The 18,404-nt window shown below is 47.1% G+C and overlaps 1 protein-coding gene across 1 annotated transcript in view; it reads left to right on the plus strand.

The window, feature by feature from the left end:
* LOC121697867 (von Willebrand factor-like) overlaps positions 1-17,488 on the plus strand; it is a 169,119-nt gene extending 151,631 nt beyond the window's left edge. Inside the window, exons 50-53 of the mRNA XM_042079654.1 lie at positions 1,892-1,897; positions 11,878-12,191; positions 16,276-16,378; positions 16,720-17,488. Coding sequence (XP_041935588.1) covers positions 1,892-1,897; positions 11,878-12,191; positions 16,276-16,378; positions 16,720-16,879 — 583 coding nt within the window. The 3' untranslated portion in view covers positions 16,880-17,488. The remainder of the gene's footprint in view (positions 1-1,891; positions 1,898-11,877; positions 12,192-16,275; positions 16,379-16,719) is intronic.
* Positions 17,489-18,404: the final 916 nt, after the last annotated feature.

Raw genomic sequence — 18,404 nt, forward strand, 5'->3', positions numbered from 1 at the left:
TTTTCTTTATTCTTTAGTAAAAGGTGCAGAACATTATTAAACTTTGACTAACGTTTCGATGTGTCGATGTTTTTGACTAACGAACATCGAAACGTTAGTCAAAATTAATAATGTTCTGCAACTTTTACTAAAGAATAAAGAAAATTAAGAAGACATCTGAGCTGCACCGGCGTCTCTCCTTCTCTTGAACACTTTTTGGCTTTGGCTAAATATTTCTAAAATCATTTGAGTTTCACTAGTCACATGTTTTAACAAGGAACACTTGTTATTGAATTAATAACAGACGTGTGTCGAAAATTGACTTTATTTTCCATACGGAGAAATAACATATGCAGAGTCTAACCAAGGTCAATCTTGCCAAAAAAGCCCTCAAACCTGAAAACACGTGAGACAAAAGTGCAAAACATCACAAAACTAACTAAACTAACACGCGCATATTTTTGTATTGCAATCATTGTAGCCTACAGTTGTAACAGTGCGTAACAGTCGTTTTACTCCCCGTATGCGCTCATTATAAAGAACGTTTAACGTGTCCCAAAAACAGCTATCAACTAATCACCAAACGTCTTATAAACAAGTATTGCCAGGAGCAACACTTTGCAAAAAATGATAACAATAGGCCTAGGCCTGTATATGGCTCTGCTCCTGCCTAGATTCGAACTCAGAACTGCCTGAAAGTTGCAGACCTGTTCTGGAAATACGCGCATTAACTCACTCGACCGTCAGACAACGCTATCTGCTTCGAGTAGGCCTATTGGGTAGGACTGTAGCCTACACTGGTTGCTGTGGCACAGTCTTGAGTGACCGAATTCGTTTTCCTGTGTCATATGAATGCTGTAATTTTGTTAACATTACTGTTAAAGAGATGCTGTAGGCAAAGGCTATATTTAACCTCGGTAGTGTAGTAAAACAAATCAGAACTATTCACGAGGTTTCTGGGCAGCATATTTATGTTCTGTTAGCAAGCGAACTTCTCATGACTGCCGACAAAGTAGCCTACTGCCAGCTGACGAAATTCTCATTTTAAAACATTACTGAGAGACAGGCACTGTACAATCAAGACATCTTGCCACTGAATCCAAAACTATGTTTAACATTATGTACAAAGCTTATAGGCTACAGTGGACTAGCATGTTGCAGGGGCTGCTAACAACACAGAGAAACGCACTGAAAACTCGGCCAATCACAGCCCTTGCTGTCGAATGCTCCGTCCAGTTCGACCATGGAACGCCACAGCGGACTATGCTGCACCAAGTGGCTGCAGTTGTACTTACATTTCACCCAGCTGCGTGAATCACCTTGATGGTGAATGAAGTGTCAATTCTTAACTGGGACCCACTGTAAAGGGTAAGTGTTTTGCTAACAGCCTGTTTACGTGAGTGCTAACTTACGAGAGTACAATTCAAACAAAGGAAAAATGGCGAGGCGACAGTGCCACACTGCCAGCAGTTCAGCTCTGAGAGAGGCGAGAACGAGGAACGAAAAGGGAGAGGGCCTCATTCTAGGACACGACTGTCTTATATAGGCCCTGCCCCACCCCGCAATCGGCCCACACTCGGGATAACCTAGAGAGGGAGGCAGAGAGACAAGACAACCCACGCGCCACAGAGCAAACAGGCAACGCACAATATTAATACTAGCAGCATCTGCGTAACACCTAAAGAAGGGGTTATTGACCCTTTTACTGCCCACGTTATCAACATTTGTGTGACACCCTTTGTGTGATGTGCTACCCCATTCATTCAGACCAGAGGGTTGGCTACCGGCTCACCCTGTAAGATACTGAAAGGACATTGGTATTTATTTGTTTCACTTTTGAATGAAAAACCCATACTGTAGTTGTGGAAACTACAATAAAAAAAAGTTAAAAGTGAAAAAATTAATTTAGCAACATAGACTCCCATTCATTTGGATCTCGCTCACGACCGCCACTCTTGCACAGTACAGTTTGCACTTGCGCCGCCACTCTTGCCCAGTAGACACAGTTTGCACGTCTCGCTCACGACTGCCGAATACGCTGAATAATAATAATATAATAATTGACATTCTGTAAAACTCCTAATAGCCCAGGCTTTTATTTTCCCAAATCGCCAAACTGCACCGGCTAGTATTAGAGACAGGCGTCTATATGAGACAGGCCTTTAATTCCCTTAACACAAAAGTTTTCCTCTACAAAGATGGAAAATATTATTAAACTAATTATTTCAAACACACTGAATGTCTACCCATATGACTAGGCTATCCGATGACAATTATGGATCATCATTGAGTGAGATAAGACCCCAATAGCGGGGATAGCCAGAACAGATGAAACACGTTTTAATCAAACATAATTTACAAAGAGATCGTATCACACTGAAAGTTCATATTTTGTCATTAGCATCCTAGCCTATATCTGTCCTCTGTCAAATACAATTGCATTATCAGTTCTGACCAAAACTGTTCAGGAATTATTTATGCAAAAGTGGAACATGCGTAATGTTTCATTCTCCCTCCTTTTCGGCACAAATGAAACAGCATGAGAGAGCATGAACCATATTGTTTCCCCCGTACTTTATTTGGCAAATTTGACAACAGTCAGCTTACATTTCAAATCATAGGCTACTTCTTTCTCTTTATCATCCTGGCGGTACGCATTTAGAATAAAGAATAACGTTCGCAAACCCTTTTGTTTTGTTGCCAGCATAAAAACAAGCTTACCATCCGCCTATCCGCAAATTTGAAACAAATAGGATGAATTGAATGATAACAAAGTCGGACATATAGGCATAGTTCATATTGAAAAAAGTTATACAATTTGGAACTCTAGCTTTTCCCCACCGCAGTCTTTTAATGCCATCTAATCATAACGTTAGTGTGCGCAGTCTGCACCATACTGGCTTAAGCCCAATTCACACCAAAGATTCGCGACGAGATGAGCTGCAACATTCTATAAACCAGCAACTTGATGCAACATTCTAAAACCTTGCAACTGTGACTAGACATGGGAAATGCTTTGCGACAGCTTGCAACGATGTGCAACATCTAATTCACACCGCTGCAACTCCTTTCTGCGGTTTCGTCTCATTGCGAATCTTTGGTGTGAACTGAGCTTTAAACAGACGATCTGGGTTTTAGAAGATTAAATACAACCCGAAACTAAAAAACAGACCAGGCTTCTATTTGAGACCGGCCTTTAACCCAAACCTGTAGCCACATCAGGCGTTTAAAAGAGACAGGCGTGTATTTGGGACTCGGCTATTATTTGAAGATTTATGGTATGTAAGTCGCGACACGACGAATAATAATAATAACTAGGCTGCATTTCCGGCGGGAACTGCGAAAGTGTGCTTGCCCTGGTCCGGTCAGCAACGTGAGCAGACAGTGGCATACGCTATGCTGAACCTGGCTTGATCCAGGCATTGTAACAGTGCCTTTCAGTTTTGGAGCAGTGGCAATATCTCAAAAGCTCTAGGAGAGGGCTATTAAACTATTGGCTTGCGGGTTGAATGCGATTCGTTGGATTTTACCTTTGGCCTGCCTTCGAATTTAGCTTCTATAACTGAGATCAAATCAATAAAATAAAATGACAGCAGTGATTGGCTGCAAAAATAAATAATGTCACGCGTCTTGCGCCTCTCAAACTGGGCTATCAGGTAACCTACAGAGGAATTGAAATTATGAAATATGACCAAGGCATTAAAAAGCTGCTTGTTTGTCAGGATACTTTTTCTCTGATTTATTTTAAAAAAAATATGAGCTATGAGTGTGAATGTTATATATTCTATCCCACAAATGATGTTTTACTGGTTTATTTGACAAATAATCTATATGGATTTGCTCTATAAAGACCTTATGTCTGTTTGGGATTGTTTTGTGAGCCTGGGGTTGTTTTGAGAGCCTATTGATGTAGCCTATCTCAGAATAAAGGAATACTTCATATTACTCTAAACCACCGTCTGTAAATCAACTGTATACTACTGTCTACATTGCACTATATTTCTTGACCTGTCTCTGTATGTTTCATCACCTTTCTATACTTTGCCTCACATTGCAACACAGCTCAGATCTTTGGTTGCTATTGTAGCGTGTCTTAAGTTCCTAAAAGTAGTGGTCTAAGTTTCTAATGTGTGTATGGTTATGATAGGCTCTGTTACCTGGGCCAGGGTTGGGGTACCGCCCCCTTCCGGGGGTAATGTGTGTAGTTTTGGGGGGAAAAAGAGTGAGGAAAATTACGATGAGGTGTGTGAGTTGGGCTCCTATACGTGAGTGTAAAACTTGTTCTTGTGGCGTGACTGTGGCCGACAACAGTCAACATTAAACCCGGTTATGATAAACGGTCTCTTCATTGGCACAGAACGTTACAACTGGTGTCAGAAGAAAACTTAGTCTGATTCTGATAACGTAGTCGACCGCTCGGGCATTGGCGGACTACTGTTTGGAGGACACTTTTGCTGGTGGAGATGGAGCGTTCTTTTGGCAGAGGTTTTTATGTCAAGAAGGAGGAGGAGGGCAACGAGTACGGATATCCTCATCTTGTTCAAGAGCTGGGAGGACAACATTTTTCCGTGGACAGTCTAGGAGGGGAGATGAAACGTGAGTTACAGCCACCAACATCCGCTGGGGGTCCTGGCTTAGCGACTGCTAGCGCTGAAGTTAGCTACACGGCCCGCGCAAAATTGCCAGCCGGGAACGTGCAGGGACAAAATGTAAACAATGATGGCGGCGCCCATGGACAGCAAGTGCCGGTAGCCATAAAAACGCCGAAATATGCGGGGAAGTCGGACTGGGAGGCTTTTCATGCTCAGTTCGAGCTTTTAGCTTGTGCAAACAGCTGGTCAGATGAACAGAAAGCCCTCCAGCTCGCCCTTTGTTTGACAGATGATGCACTGTCTTGCCTGCTGCTTTTAGACCCGAGTGAAAGGGGTAATTATGGAGCCCTGGCTGGTGCTCTAGGGCGCCGGTTTGGACAATGTTTTCGTTCGGAGCTGCTGCGCTCAGAGCTGCATGGACGTCAGAGACGAGCTGGGGAACCCCTGCGTGCGTTGGCGAACGACATCGAAGGACTGGCACGGCGAGCATATGCGCATATGCCCACACCAGTGCAAACGGAGCTTGCACGTGATCAGTTCATCAGGGCACTCTCTCCATCTGATCTGCGAGTTCACACTCAGCTGGCTCGCCCCCAAACCCTGACTGACGCACTGGAGTACGCGCTGGAGAGGGAGATGGTCATGGGCACCGCACAGCACGATGCCTCTCCAATGGTCAGGACAGTAGGAGAGACAATGTCGGAGCGGCCACTGTGGGTGGATGAGGTGACCGAGATGATCAGGGGGCTGGCTATGCCTCCTGCCAGGCGTCAACAAACACAAGCCCTGGTGCGGCCACAACAACAGCCGCGCCTCTGCTGGGGGTGTGGCCAAGCTGGACACCTGGTGAGGAATTGCCCTGCCTTGACTAAAGCTCCGGGAAACGGCAAGGGGACGCAGTAGGCGGGACGCTGCGTGCCCCCACCCTAAAGTCCCGTTCATCACTGGTGGAGGCCAGCAGGGCCTCTCAGTACAACATGGGCCGGGGGCAGAATGTGGTTGTGGTGGGAAGGACTTCCATATCAGACTTTTGCCACATTCCCATTTGCATCGAGGGTGTTTCATGCACCGCCCTAGTGGACACGGGGTCTACAGTCACAGTGGTCCGGCCAGAGGTGGTGCCAGTGGGTACACAGCTGGAGGACAGCAGTTCAGCTCCGCACAGTAACGGGTGAGCTAGCACCAATGAAAGGGAGAGGGCAGCTGATATTGACTGTGGGGGGACAGAAAATGAGACACACTGTGTGGGTAGCGGAAGTACAAGATGCCTGTATTTTAGGCTTGGACTTTTTGCGGGAGCAGGGCTGTCAGTTAGACCTGGGGAAAGCCACACTGAGCTTTAGTGATGGGCAGGTGGTGCATATGAGACCGCTGGATTCCCAGCACGCAGCTACACACACAGCCGGGCCTCACAGGTGCTGTGTGGGGGAAGGCAAACAGACAAGGGTGGCCAGTTCGTACCTGTCGGAGCCTCGGCTATGCCCTAAGCCAGCCACACGTAGCCTGGACTCTCCTGTCGGGCTGACGCCATCTGCAGCGGAGGGCTGTGAGAGTCTGCATAAGAGCGAAGCGAAAAGGATGACAGCTCTGCGCGAGGTCTGGCAAAGGAGTGCCGGAGACTTGGATTCTGAAAAGCAGGAGCGACTATGGCAGCTGCTGATAGAGTTCCGCGACTGCTTTTCATGTGACGAGGCTGAGCTGGGACAGACCTCTCTCGTACAGCACACAATTGACACGGGTGATGCTGTGCCTATACGGCAGCGCCCACGTCGCCTCCCCCTGGGCCGACAAGACGCAGCGGAGCAGGCTTTGGAGAAAATGCAGCGAGCCGGCATAATAGAGCCCTCTGAGAGCCCCTGGGCATCACCAGTCGTGATGGTGCCGAAAAAAGGAGGTGAGTGGCGCTTCTGTGTGGATTATAGGAGGCTTAATGATGTCACCAAAAAAGACTCCTACCCCCTCCCACGCGTAGATGAATGTCTGGACCTAGTAGCCGGCTCTTCATGGTTCTCGTCCTTGGACTTGAGGAGCGGCTACTGGCAGGTCCCCCTGGCCGAAGAGGCCCGGCCCAAGACCGCATTCTGCACAGGAAAGGGGCTGTGGCAGTTTAAAGTGCTCTGCTTTGGACTGTGTAATGCGCCTGCCACATTTGAACGCTTAATGGAGAGGGTGTTAGCTGGGGTTCCACACACAGAGTGCCTGGTGTTTTTAGATGACATTCTAGCCCATGGCAGCTCATTTGATTCAGCTATGGCAGCACTGTGCAAAGTTATGGAAAGGATCAAGGGGGCGGGACTGAAGTTACACCCTGACAAATGCAAGCTGCTGTGCAGAGAGCTGACCTTCCTGGGGCACCGAATAGGCAGCGAGGGTATCGGCACAGTGGAAGAGAAGGTGCGTGCCATACGTGAGTGGCCCACCCCAACAGACCAGAGGGGACTAAAAAGTTTTTTAGGTTTAGCTTCCTATTACAGGAAATTTGTGCGGGGATATTCGGGCATTGCTGCCCCCCTGTACAGGCTACTGCAGAAAGACCAGCCCTTTGTTTGGGCAGAGGACTGTAAAATCGCATTCAACACCCTCCAAGAGGCTCTGTCAAGCGCACCTATCCTGGCAGCCCCTGACCCCGAAGTGCCTTTCGTCCTGGACACAGATGCAAGCGGTGAGGGGGTGGGGGCAGTCCTATCACAGGCATGGCCGGAAGGAGAGAGGGTTGTGGCCTACTACAGCAAAGCCCTGAATAAAGCTGAGCGGCGGTATTGCGTCACACGTAGGGAGTTGCTGGCTGTTGTCTTTGCCACACGACATTTTAAGTACTACCTGTGTGGCCGCCCCTTCACCATACGCACTGATCATGCCTCACTGCAGTGGCTGATGACATTCAGAGAGCCTGAGGGGCAGCTGGCTCGTTGGCTGGAGGAGCTGCAAGGCTACGAGTTCAGCGTGATTCACCGTGCTGGAGAACGGCATGGCAATGCTGACGCACTGTCCCGTCGACCCTACAGTGAAGACGACTGCCGGTATTGTGACCGCAGAGAGGCCAGAGAACAGCAGCTGGTTCTAGGGGCGGACAAGCGGGACAGAGAGGGGTGTGAAGAGACGGTCATGGCTTGTAGAGAGCTGCTGGTCGTGGACAATGCTGTCTGGGCCGCCGAACAGCAACAAGACCCGGACCTGCAGCCAGTGATGCTGTGGGTGGAGGCACGGCAGCGGCCGCCCTGGGAGGAGGTGGCAGCTCTCTCCCCATGGACAAAAGGGCTGTGGGCTAAATTTAATTCTTTGCAGCTGGTTGATGGGGTCCTCCAGCGAGCATGGTTGGAACCAGCGTCGGGAGAGAAAAAGTGGCAAACAGTGGTACCCAAAGGGATGCAGGGGGCTGTTCTCAAAGCCATGCATGGCTCTGCAGGCTCCGGTCACTTTGGGGTGACCAAGACACTCCGGCGAGTGCGTCAAGCCTTCTATTGGGGGCGGCTGAGGAGAGACGTTGAGGACTTTTGTCGGTGCTGTGATCTCGGCTCGCAAAGGACCACAGGGCCAGTCCAGGGCTCAGCTGCAGCAGTTTCCAGTGGGGGAGCCCATGCAGCGGCTGGGGGTGGATGTTCTGGGGCCTCTCCCACTCACAGACAGAGGTAATCGCTACATACTCGCTACTGTGGATTATTTCACTAAATGGCCTGAGGCCTATGCCATTAAAGACCAGGAGGCCGAGACCATCGTTAATGCCCTAGTGGAGGGAATAATCAGTAGGCTGGGGGTCCCAGAGTCAATCCATAGCGATCAGGGGAGAAATTTTGAATCTAAAATTTTTGCCACTATGTGTACACGTCTGGGCATCACAAAGACCCATACAACACCACTCCACCCCCAGAGTGATGGATTAGTGGAAAGATTTAACCGGACTCTGGCCGAACAGCTATCTATCCTGACAACCGACCATCAGCGTGATTGGGATATGCACTTACCCCTGGTCCTAATGGCCTGTCGCACTGCAGTCCATGACTCCACTTCATGTACACCGTCCCTCCTCATGTTGGGCAGAGAGCTGAGAACACCAGCAGAGCTGGCCTTTGGACGGCCCCCGGATGCGCCGCAGGTCCCTGCGGGCCCAAACTACGCCAGGCGACTGCAGGACCGCTTAGACTCTGCACATGCTTATGCCCGGAGGCAAATGCATAGTGCGGGGGTGCGACAAAAGAGGAATTATGATATCCGTGCCAAGGGGCGACACTTTGTGGCTGGGGAGCTGGTGTGGACCTACACTCCTAAGCGGAAGAAAGGCAGGTGCCCCAAGCTGGATAGCCACTGGGTGGGACCGTGTCTGGTCCTGGAGCGGCTTGGAGAGGTCGTCTACCGGGTGCAGATGCCTGGGAGGGGGCGCCGGGTGGCGTTACACCGGGACAGGCTGGCACCTTACCTGGGCATCGCCTCCCCTCAGACAGCTGGTGGAGGTGAGGAAACACCTTGGATGCCTGTCGTGGCATCACCTAACCGGGAAGTCGTTGCAGGTAGCCCGGGGGACACTGCAAGTGCATGCAGTTTGCCACCTGCGGCTTTGAAGCCACCTGACCTAGGACACACGGGGGGGCAACAGAAGGATACGACGCCCGTGGGCCGCCCGAGAAGGAGGCGGCGGACGCCGCTGAGGCTTAAAGACTTTGTCCTCGGGGACGAGGACTTAAGAAGGGGGGGGGGTAATGTAGCGTGTCTTAAGTTCCTAAAAGTAGTGGTCTAAGTTTCTAATGTGTGTATGGTTATGATAGGCTCTGTTACCTGGGCCAGGGTTGGGGTACCGCCCCCTTCCGGGGGTAATGTGTGTAGTTTTGGGGGGAAAAAGAGTGAGGAAAATTACGATGAGGTGTGTGAGTTGGGCTCCTATACGTGAGTGTAAAACTTGTTCTTGTGGCGTGACTGTGGCCGACAACAGTCAACATTAAACCCGGTTATGATAAACGGTCTCTTCATTGGCACAGAACGTTACACTATGAAGGCCAGTCGTTCTAAATGGATGGTTGCTATGGCCAAAGGCCAATTCTATCTCTGCCGTTGTCAAGCGGGCATATCGTAGAATTCTGATTAACCTTATCTTATTTAAAACATCTCTATTTTACTTAGCCCACTTCCATACAGTGAGTCCCATTAAGAAGTGGCCACTTCATTCGTGCTTACCGTGATTCACACAGCAGCATTATTAAATTAATCTGTCACCATATGCCTATGCTTACGTTTGCAAAGAAAACATTTTAATTTGATTCACATGAAACGTTACATTTCATGTACATGTTGACAATGAGTAGGCTAGTTTTGGTTGCTGGTGGTGTTATTGCATCCCTTAGTTATGCCTACAATGCAAGTTCCCTCGCGATTGGAAGCTCCTGTAGACAATAGTAGACGCATTTCAAAACATCGCGTTAGGAGTCCTTGCCACTTCTTTTAAGCTGTCACAGACTTAGGTGCTACTTTTAGGGCTAAAGTGCTTCGTGAATTACTGTTAGTAAAAAAAATAGCAGTCCTAAAGTTACAAGTGACGAAGTTATGAGTGCAAGCATCTCATATCAAATGACCATGGCATTACGCTAAACAACATAAATCCCAATTAGCAACATACATCTCCTCCCTATAGCTAGCCACACAAGAAATTAATGATACTAAATCTCTGCTTAGCATGCTTCTCCCATAACTTCTCCGCTTAGCATTCTAATAACAGTAGGGGCACATTTATGTTGACCACTACAACATGACTCATTATGTCTGTAACGTTAACTAATAAAACACTTACTTTCATAAAGGACGCACACCATCCAGCACATACACATGGAAACCGATATTTTAGGTTCTATGGTTCTTGGCCACAAACTCAAAACGTGTCTCTCTGAAGCCCTGTTCTAGAATCTTTGCTCTGAAGGCTGTGTTGCTAGGCAACATCAAATAAATGAAATGATAGTCTTTCAGTATTAAATGTGTACGTGTGATTCCGAATGGATGTGTGTGGTTTGCAATTAGAATAAACAAGAAATAACATTTCCAATAATTTCCCATGATAAATTACATAATATTTGCACCTTCCTTACTTGTGAATCTCACACCGTATTTCAAGTAGGCTACACTAGTGAAATGTAATACAACGTTGCCACCTAGCGTTCAGATAGGTAGGCTATTTAACATTAACGTGACATTGCTTGTTTATTCTTCTTCTTATTATTATTATTCTTGTCAACTCCATGCTTTTAGGAAAACAATCTTTTTATCATAGTTCCCTCTTCAATGAGCGATTACCAGCTCGTTTTTGTAACAGAGATAGCTGTTTATTGTCCCTAGGTTTACAGAAACACCTATTCATATTAATACAGGAAATCAAGTTAACGCTGCCGACCACTGTTTGTCTATTACATGGCCCAGAATGCCTTGCATGTCTTTACAACAAAACAACCCAGTAAAACCTAATTTCCCGTAAACATATGAATTTGCATACTTGTAACATTTTTAATAATACTCTCCCATCATGACATTTAACAATATGGAAAATTTTAATTTGAATACCGTCAGTGTGAAAACAACTATTATGTAAGCTATATATAACTACTGTTCTCCTTGCTATTTCAGTTGGTAAGTCCATACTATCCCATGGCAGAGCAAGGATTTCATGATTGGGCAAGGCTGCCCAGATAGATTGAGCATACTTGGAAGGCATTGTGATAGCGGAACAACTGCGAATGTGAATGGTGATAGTTACCAAATATGGATGGGTGGTTTGCCAAATAATGGAAACTTGGAATATTTCTTTTTTTTTTTTTTAGCTTATGCACCCTCACACTGGAGTCCCCAGTTCATAAACAAAATTTGGTATCGATATGTGACAGTTTTCCTGAGATATGGGCGACTTCCTGTTTCGGAGCTTCGCCGCCGATTTCGTTTGGCTGTGATGGGCAAACGCTTTCAAAAATCAAAAATCCTTCCGGTAACTTTTGTGAGGCTTGGTCCAAGGATAATGTACATCTAGTTTCGTGGCGTTCGGACCAAATTTGTGACCTGTGAAAATTTAGTTTCCCCTATGCATAAAGGGCTGTTCACAATATGAGCAATAACTGTAACGACATTAGTGTCCACATTGACCAACGATAAGCAAAGTCTCTCCTTATGTTGATGAATGTGGTGTTTGAAATTTGGTGGATTCTGATTGGCTGTCAGCTTTTTATCGTTCTCAAAATCTCTCTTTTCTACTTTTTTGTCCAACTCGTTATTGTTCTTGTTCTTGTTGTGAACGGCCCTTAGGTATACAGTGTGTGACAGCCTGTGTGTGTATGTGTGCAGGTTTGCGTCTAGTGAACGGAGACGGGCGCTGCTCAGGCAGAGTGGAGGTGCTCCGTGAGGGAGAGTGGGGCACCGTGTGTGATGATGACTGGGACATTAAGGATGCTGAGGTCGTGTGCAAACAGCTGGGCTGTGGACCTCCTGAGGAGGCGGTCACCAACCCAAGGTACAACACCAGCGAGCCTCGTTTCGGACAGGGGTCTGGGCCAATCTGGATGGACGACGTAAGATGCACTGGGACAGAGCTGACTCTGACGAGCTGCCCCTTCGGTGCGTTGTGGAGTCATGAGGATGCTGGAGTTATCTGCACAGGTACGTCACACACAATTACAACTGCTTCTCTCAACAAACAACTGTAGAATAGCGCAACTGCTAGCATAGCTAAAGTGCAGAACACAATTACAACTGCTTCTCTCAACAAACAACTGTAGAGTAGCATGACTGCTAGCATAGCTAAAGTGCAGAACACAATTACAACTGCTTCTCAAAAACAAACAACTGTAGAGTAGCGCAACTGCTAGCATAGCTAAAGTGCTGAACACAAGCACAGTCACTGGGGGGTGCTGTTTGCCAGTTCAAATCCTAGCTAGTCATTTGATGTTGTATAAGTATAAGTAAGTATATATACTCTTTTGATCCCGTGAGGGAAATTTAGTCTCTGCACTTATCCCAATCTGTGAATTAGTGAAACACACTCAGCACACAGTGAAGCACACACTAATCCCAGCGCAGTGAGCTGCCTGCAACAACAGCGGCGCTCGGGGAGCAGTGAGGGGTTAGGTGCCTTGCTCAGCCGTTCCTACTGGTCAGGGTTCGCACCGGCAACCCTCCGGTTACAAGTCCGAAGCACTAACGAGACCACGGCTGCCCGATGTGCACGATGTGCACTTGGACCCAATGACAACCAATGTTAAATGATTTGTTTCCATACAGCGGTTGACACTACTTTTTTTTCTTTTTTTTTATGGTTGCTGTGCAGTTCAGATGGGGAAATGCCTCTTAAGTGAGAGGACGTGTAAGATCTTTGAAACGGGGAATCGTCCCTGTAATATGTTTGTTTACATTTTGAGGAATTATCCCTGTGTTTGTTTACATTTTGCTACAGTGCTTTGTTTGTTTATTCTTCAGTGTCTATATGTACTAGCCTGCCGGTAGCCTAAATAAAAATGACCGGCGTCGTATGCACGTTTTTGCTTCAGTAGTTTCAAAATCATTTTGATGGTAAACAAACTTGTAAAAAGGGGGCGTTGTGTGTCCTCTGCAGCCCTGGCACAGCGTCTACGCAAACTTGCAACTTGCTTGCCAAACAAGCTGGAGAATCACATACTGCTTTACCGCAATTGTGCAATAGTACAGTAATACTATTTTTATTAAAGAGAAAAAAATGGGAGAGCGCTGCAGTGGGTCACAAGTAAATAAAATGTTTCAGGTGCTCTTCAAGGGAAATGGGCAGAAAGGATTGAAGAGAATGAAGGTAGATCCCGAGGCACTCTGCTGATAAAAAGTCCTTTATTGAGCGGACACTGACGCGCCTACGCGTTTCGACTCAAGAGTCTTTATCAAGGTGGTAAGACAGTACACAACTGGTGTGCTTCTAAAAGGTAATTAAGCACGGTCATTTGACCAGGACATGAGTGGACAGACCAATACCAGGGAAGAGGAGCGTTAAAGGAACACACAAAAAAACAAACCCAAAAGCAAAAAAGGAATACACTCGCAAGATAACCACCCACTTCAAAGACAGCAGGAACGCACAAAGCCTATGGCAGGGCATTCAGGCCATCACGGACTACAAGCCCGCGCCACACAGCTGTGAGAGCAACATCCCTCTGCTCAACAATCTGAACCGTTTCTTTGCTCGCTTTGAAGCACAAAACAGCACTTGCCCACAGAAGACCCCTCCCCCTCCACACGAGCAGCCCCTGTGCCTCTCTGCCGACAGCGTGAAGAGGACACTTGCTGCTATCAACACCCGTAAGGCAGCAGGCCCAGACAACATCCCAGGTCGGGCGCTGAAGGACTGCGCTGAGGAGCTTAAGGATGTCTTCACAGACATCTTTAACACTTCCCTGAAGCAAGCCATCGTCCCATCATGTTTCAAAGCTGCCACCATCATACCTGTGCCGAAGAAAACTGCTCCATCCTGCTTCAATGACTACCGCCCCGTGGCACTGACACCCATCATCATGAAGTGCTTTGAGCGGCTTGTCATGTCACACATCAAATCCATTCTCCCCCCCACCCTGGACCCCTTCTAGCCTGGGTGTTCCCATGCTGCCTTGCGCGCGATTTGATTCACGCTGCTAAGGCAGCCTGGAGACCATGGAGCAAATTTTCACCTGAGATAGGGAACCAATCACAGAACAGGGGGGAAAGCAAGACGATGATGAGCTATGCACAGACGCATTTGATAGACATCCGTGGCACCCAATAAACGGATCTGGGCATTTTTTTCAAATACGAGAAAATGAACGTTTGGTTCCCAGACCACGTCTCATTGAGAAGTGGTGGCGCTAGCCAGGCTAGACCCCTTCCAGTTTGCATACCGAGCCAAACGGTCCACGGAGGATGCAATCTGCTCTGCCCTCCACCCAGCCCTCACCCACCTGGAAAAAAGAGACTCATATGTGAGATTGCTGTTTATAGACTTCAGTTCTGCATTCAACACCATAATACCACAACAACTCATCTGCAAACTTGACAAACTGGGACTCAGTACCTACCTCTGCAACTGGCTACTGGACTTCCTCTGTCAGAGGCCTCAAGTAGTACGTGTTGGCAATAATATCTCAAGCAGCATCACACTGAACACGGGGGCCCCTCAAGGCTGCGTGCTCAGTCCGCTGCTCTTCACCCTGCTGACGCATGACTGCACTGCAACCTACAGCAACAACCACATAGTGAAATTTGCTGACGACACAACTCTGGTGGGTCTCATCACCAAGGGCGACGAGACTCAATACAGGTTGGAGGTCGACCTTCTGACCACGTGGTGCAGGGACAACAACCTCCTGCTGAACGTCAGCAAGACCAAGGAGATTGTTGTTGACTTCCGTAGAGGTCACACCCAACACCTGCCACTGACCATCGACGGTGCTGTGGTGGAGAGAGTGAGCAGCACCAAATTCCTGGGGGTGCACATCAGTGAAGACCTCTCCTGGACCACCAACACTGCATCACTGGCGAAGAAAGCTCAGCGCCGCCTGTACTTCCTGCGGAAACTCAGGCGAGCAAGTGCTCCACCAGCCATCATGACCACATTCTACCGAGGCACCATTGAGAGCATCCTCTCCAGCTGTATCGCTGTGTGGGGCGGAAGCTGCACCGAATACAACAGGAAAGCCCTGCAGCGCATAGTGAACACAGCTGGAAGGATTATTGGTGCTTCACTCCCCTCCCTGAAGGACATTTACACCTCCCACCTCACCCGCAAGGCGACCACAATTGTGAGTGATGCAAGTCACCCCGCTCACAATTTGTTTGATCTACTGCCCTCTGGGAAGAGGTACAGAAGCCTGCGCTCCCGCACCACCAGACTCACCAACAGTTTCATACACCAGGCTGTTAGGATCCTGAACTCTCTCCCTCCTCTCCCCCCTCCACCCTCAGCTACATAACATCCTGGACTTTTAGACCCACAATGGCTGCCTTGCACTACTCGACTTGCACTACTCCACTTGTACACTTGCACACTTGTCCTGTTGTCCTGAACACTTCTGAACACACTTCTGCTGCTCTTACATAACTTGCACCACTATGCCACTTGCATACGTAGGTCAAACAAAGGCCTGACTTTTGCACTATTATATTGACTGTCTACTGTATGCACAATTGCACAATTTCTACCAAATTTTGCTGCTCTTATTTCTTCATTGTATGTGCCTTCTTATTTTTACTTTTTATATTGTTTACTTGAATGTTATGTTTGTCTGTGGACCTAATTGGTAAAATATGTCTTGTCTCCACCGTGGGATAGTAGGAAACGCAATTTCGATCTCTTTGTATGTCTTGACATGTGAAGAAATTGACAATAAAGCAGACTTTGACTTTGACTTTGATAACAACCAAGTGGTACTATTTTTATTAAATTGGGCAATATTACCTTGTCAGTCAATATGGCTCATGGAAAATTATTAATGTATAAAATATTATAAATGTATCATGTTTAGGAGGAGGGGTGCAATTAATGACCATTATGTAAAATACACACATGCACGCATACGCGCACACACATGCATGCATGCACAGACACGCACACACACACACACACACACACACACACACACACACGTGAAAAAGTGCTTCAAAACAAGAGTGTACACAAACATACTGTACAGTGCGTACGAAGATTTCTCTTCAAGGTCATTTTTGTGATTGGCTCATTTCTCGCCCCCAGGTAACCACACCTGTGGACTGAAACTCACCTGGGTGAACCTGACGATCGGCTCCTGCTTCGCCTCCGTGCAGCTGCCCACCTGTGAGGGACAGTGTGACTCAAGGTGAGTACGACACAACGAAGTGGTAGAGTGTGTGTGTGTGTATGAGAGAGGGAGAGAGAGAGAGTGTGTGTGTGTGTGACTGAGAGAGAGAGATGGGGAGGAAGAGAGAGAGAGAGTGTGTGTGTGACTAAGAGGAGGGGGGGTGTCCCACTCCAGGTGAGTATGAAGCACAGTGAGTTATCCTGTGTGTGTGTGTGTGTGTGTGTGTGTGTATATGAGAGCTTGTGCGTGTGTTTGTACTGTTATGTGTGTGTGACTCCCGCTTCAGTATGAAGCAAAGCAACGCACATCATCATCATCATCCTGTGTGAGTGTGTGAATGTGTGTGTGTATGTTCGCAGGTGGCTGGTCAAGGACGGAGTCCTCCAGCTGGTCAGGTCTCAGTGTCAGGTGGCCACCTGGAAGGAACGTCTGCTCAACCTGACGTGTGACGCACACACTTCAACGCTGACGTCATTTCCCTACAGACACATCACTTCCTGCCTCTGTACCGCAGGCTAACCCACCATTAACCTGACTCCAATAAGAACCGGGCCAGAATATGAAACGGCTTATGACAGTGGTTAGCCTAGCCTACATAATTCACTGTAAGTATGTTAGACTAGTCAACCCACTTCCAGTGAATTATGCTAAGCTAGGCTAACGGCAGTGTATTCCTTTGAGAAGATGTAGTTTGTGATTCTAATCCAACACACTTTTTGTCAATTTAGCGAATTGATCCTCATGGCTCTTTTAGCTGTTTGTATACACTCAAAAACTCTTGAATCGCAGAATGTATCTAGAGGTCAGTTGGTGACCATTTCAACTCTCTTTAACAAATAATGAATATGTTATCTTAGCTTGCTGTTGATCACCTTCTAGTGGAAACATGATATTCCTCTTTATATTCTAGACCCATAGTAGTCATTGGTGTGATCAGTCATTTATACCTTTATGTAGATTCGAATGAATTTTTTCCCTAAGTGACATTCAGCACAGATGCTCCAGCTCTCGGTTGGGGTTTTTGTATGTAAGCAGTACTCCTCCTCAGCTCAGAAAGTAAACGCTAGCGATATTCATGATGAATGTAGTGCTGTAGTACACCTTTAATAAACATTGGCATAAACACAATGATCTTATGTTTGCTCATATTTTTAGTCACTGTTTATCTGAAATATCTCATATTTGTCAAACTTTTAGCTGGTTTTTATTCTTGATGGGACTTTGGTCTCCTCCATCATTGCCTTCATGGTGCTCGTGCTGGTTGTGGATAGGCTCGCCTGATAAAAAAAAAAAGGATTTCCCAAGCTGTGACTGAGTGTTTGAATTTGCATGTGTGTGTGTGTGCGCATGTGTATGTGTGCGTGTGTGTGTGTGCGTGTATGTGTATGTGTGTGGGCATGTGTGTAGGCGCGTATGTGTGCGTGCGTGCATGTGTGTGTGCGCGCATGTGTGTGTGCATGCGTGTGTGTGTGCGCGTGTGTGTGTGTGCACATGTGTGTGTGTGCATGTGTGTAGGCGTGTATGCGTGTGTGCGCATGTGTGTGTGTGTATGTGTGTGTGTGTGCGCACATGTGTATGTGTGCGTGCATGCATGTGTGTGTGTGTGCATGTGTGTAGGCGCGTGTGCGTGTGTGAGTGTGTGCACGCATGTGTGTGTGTATGCGTGCGTGTGTGTGTGTGTGTGGAAAAAAGAGATATAGAGAGAGACCTGGATAGAACACTGCCCGTTTTATCAGTTTGAGTAGGGTTGGATGTCCTAAAACATTAGTATTGACTTACGGATGACATATTAAACCATGCTCATGGAACAGTGAATGCTTTGAAATATCTGTGAAATAAGATAGATGTCACTACTGATAAAATTCCATGAATCATACAGTATTCTTACACTGGCCTTAGAAATCAACATTTTAGAGTAAACCAAGTAAGTAAAACATACAATATACTTGTTTGTAGTAGTATATAATATGGTTATGGTTATGGGATTTGGCAGACGCCTTTGTGCAAAGCGACACACAAATACAAAAACAACATAATATTTAAA

The sequence above is a fragment of the Alosa sapidissima genome, chromosome 22 (genome assembly GCF_018492685.1).
Source record: "Alosa sapidissima isolate fAloSap1 chromosome 22, fAloSap1.pri, whole genome shotgun sequence".
In the NCBI taxonomy this organism is placed as follows: domain Eukaryota; kingdom Metazoa; phylum Chordata; class Actinopteri; order Clupeiformes; family Clupeidae; genus Alosa; species Alosa sapidissima.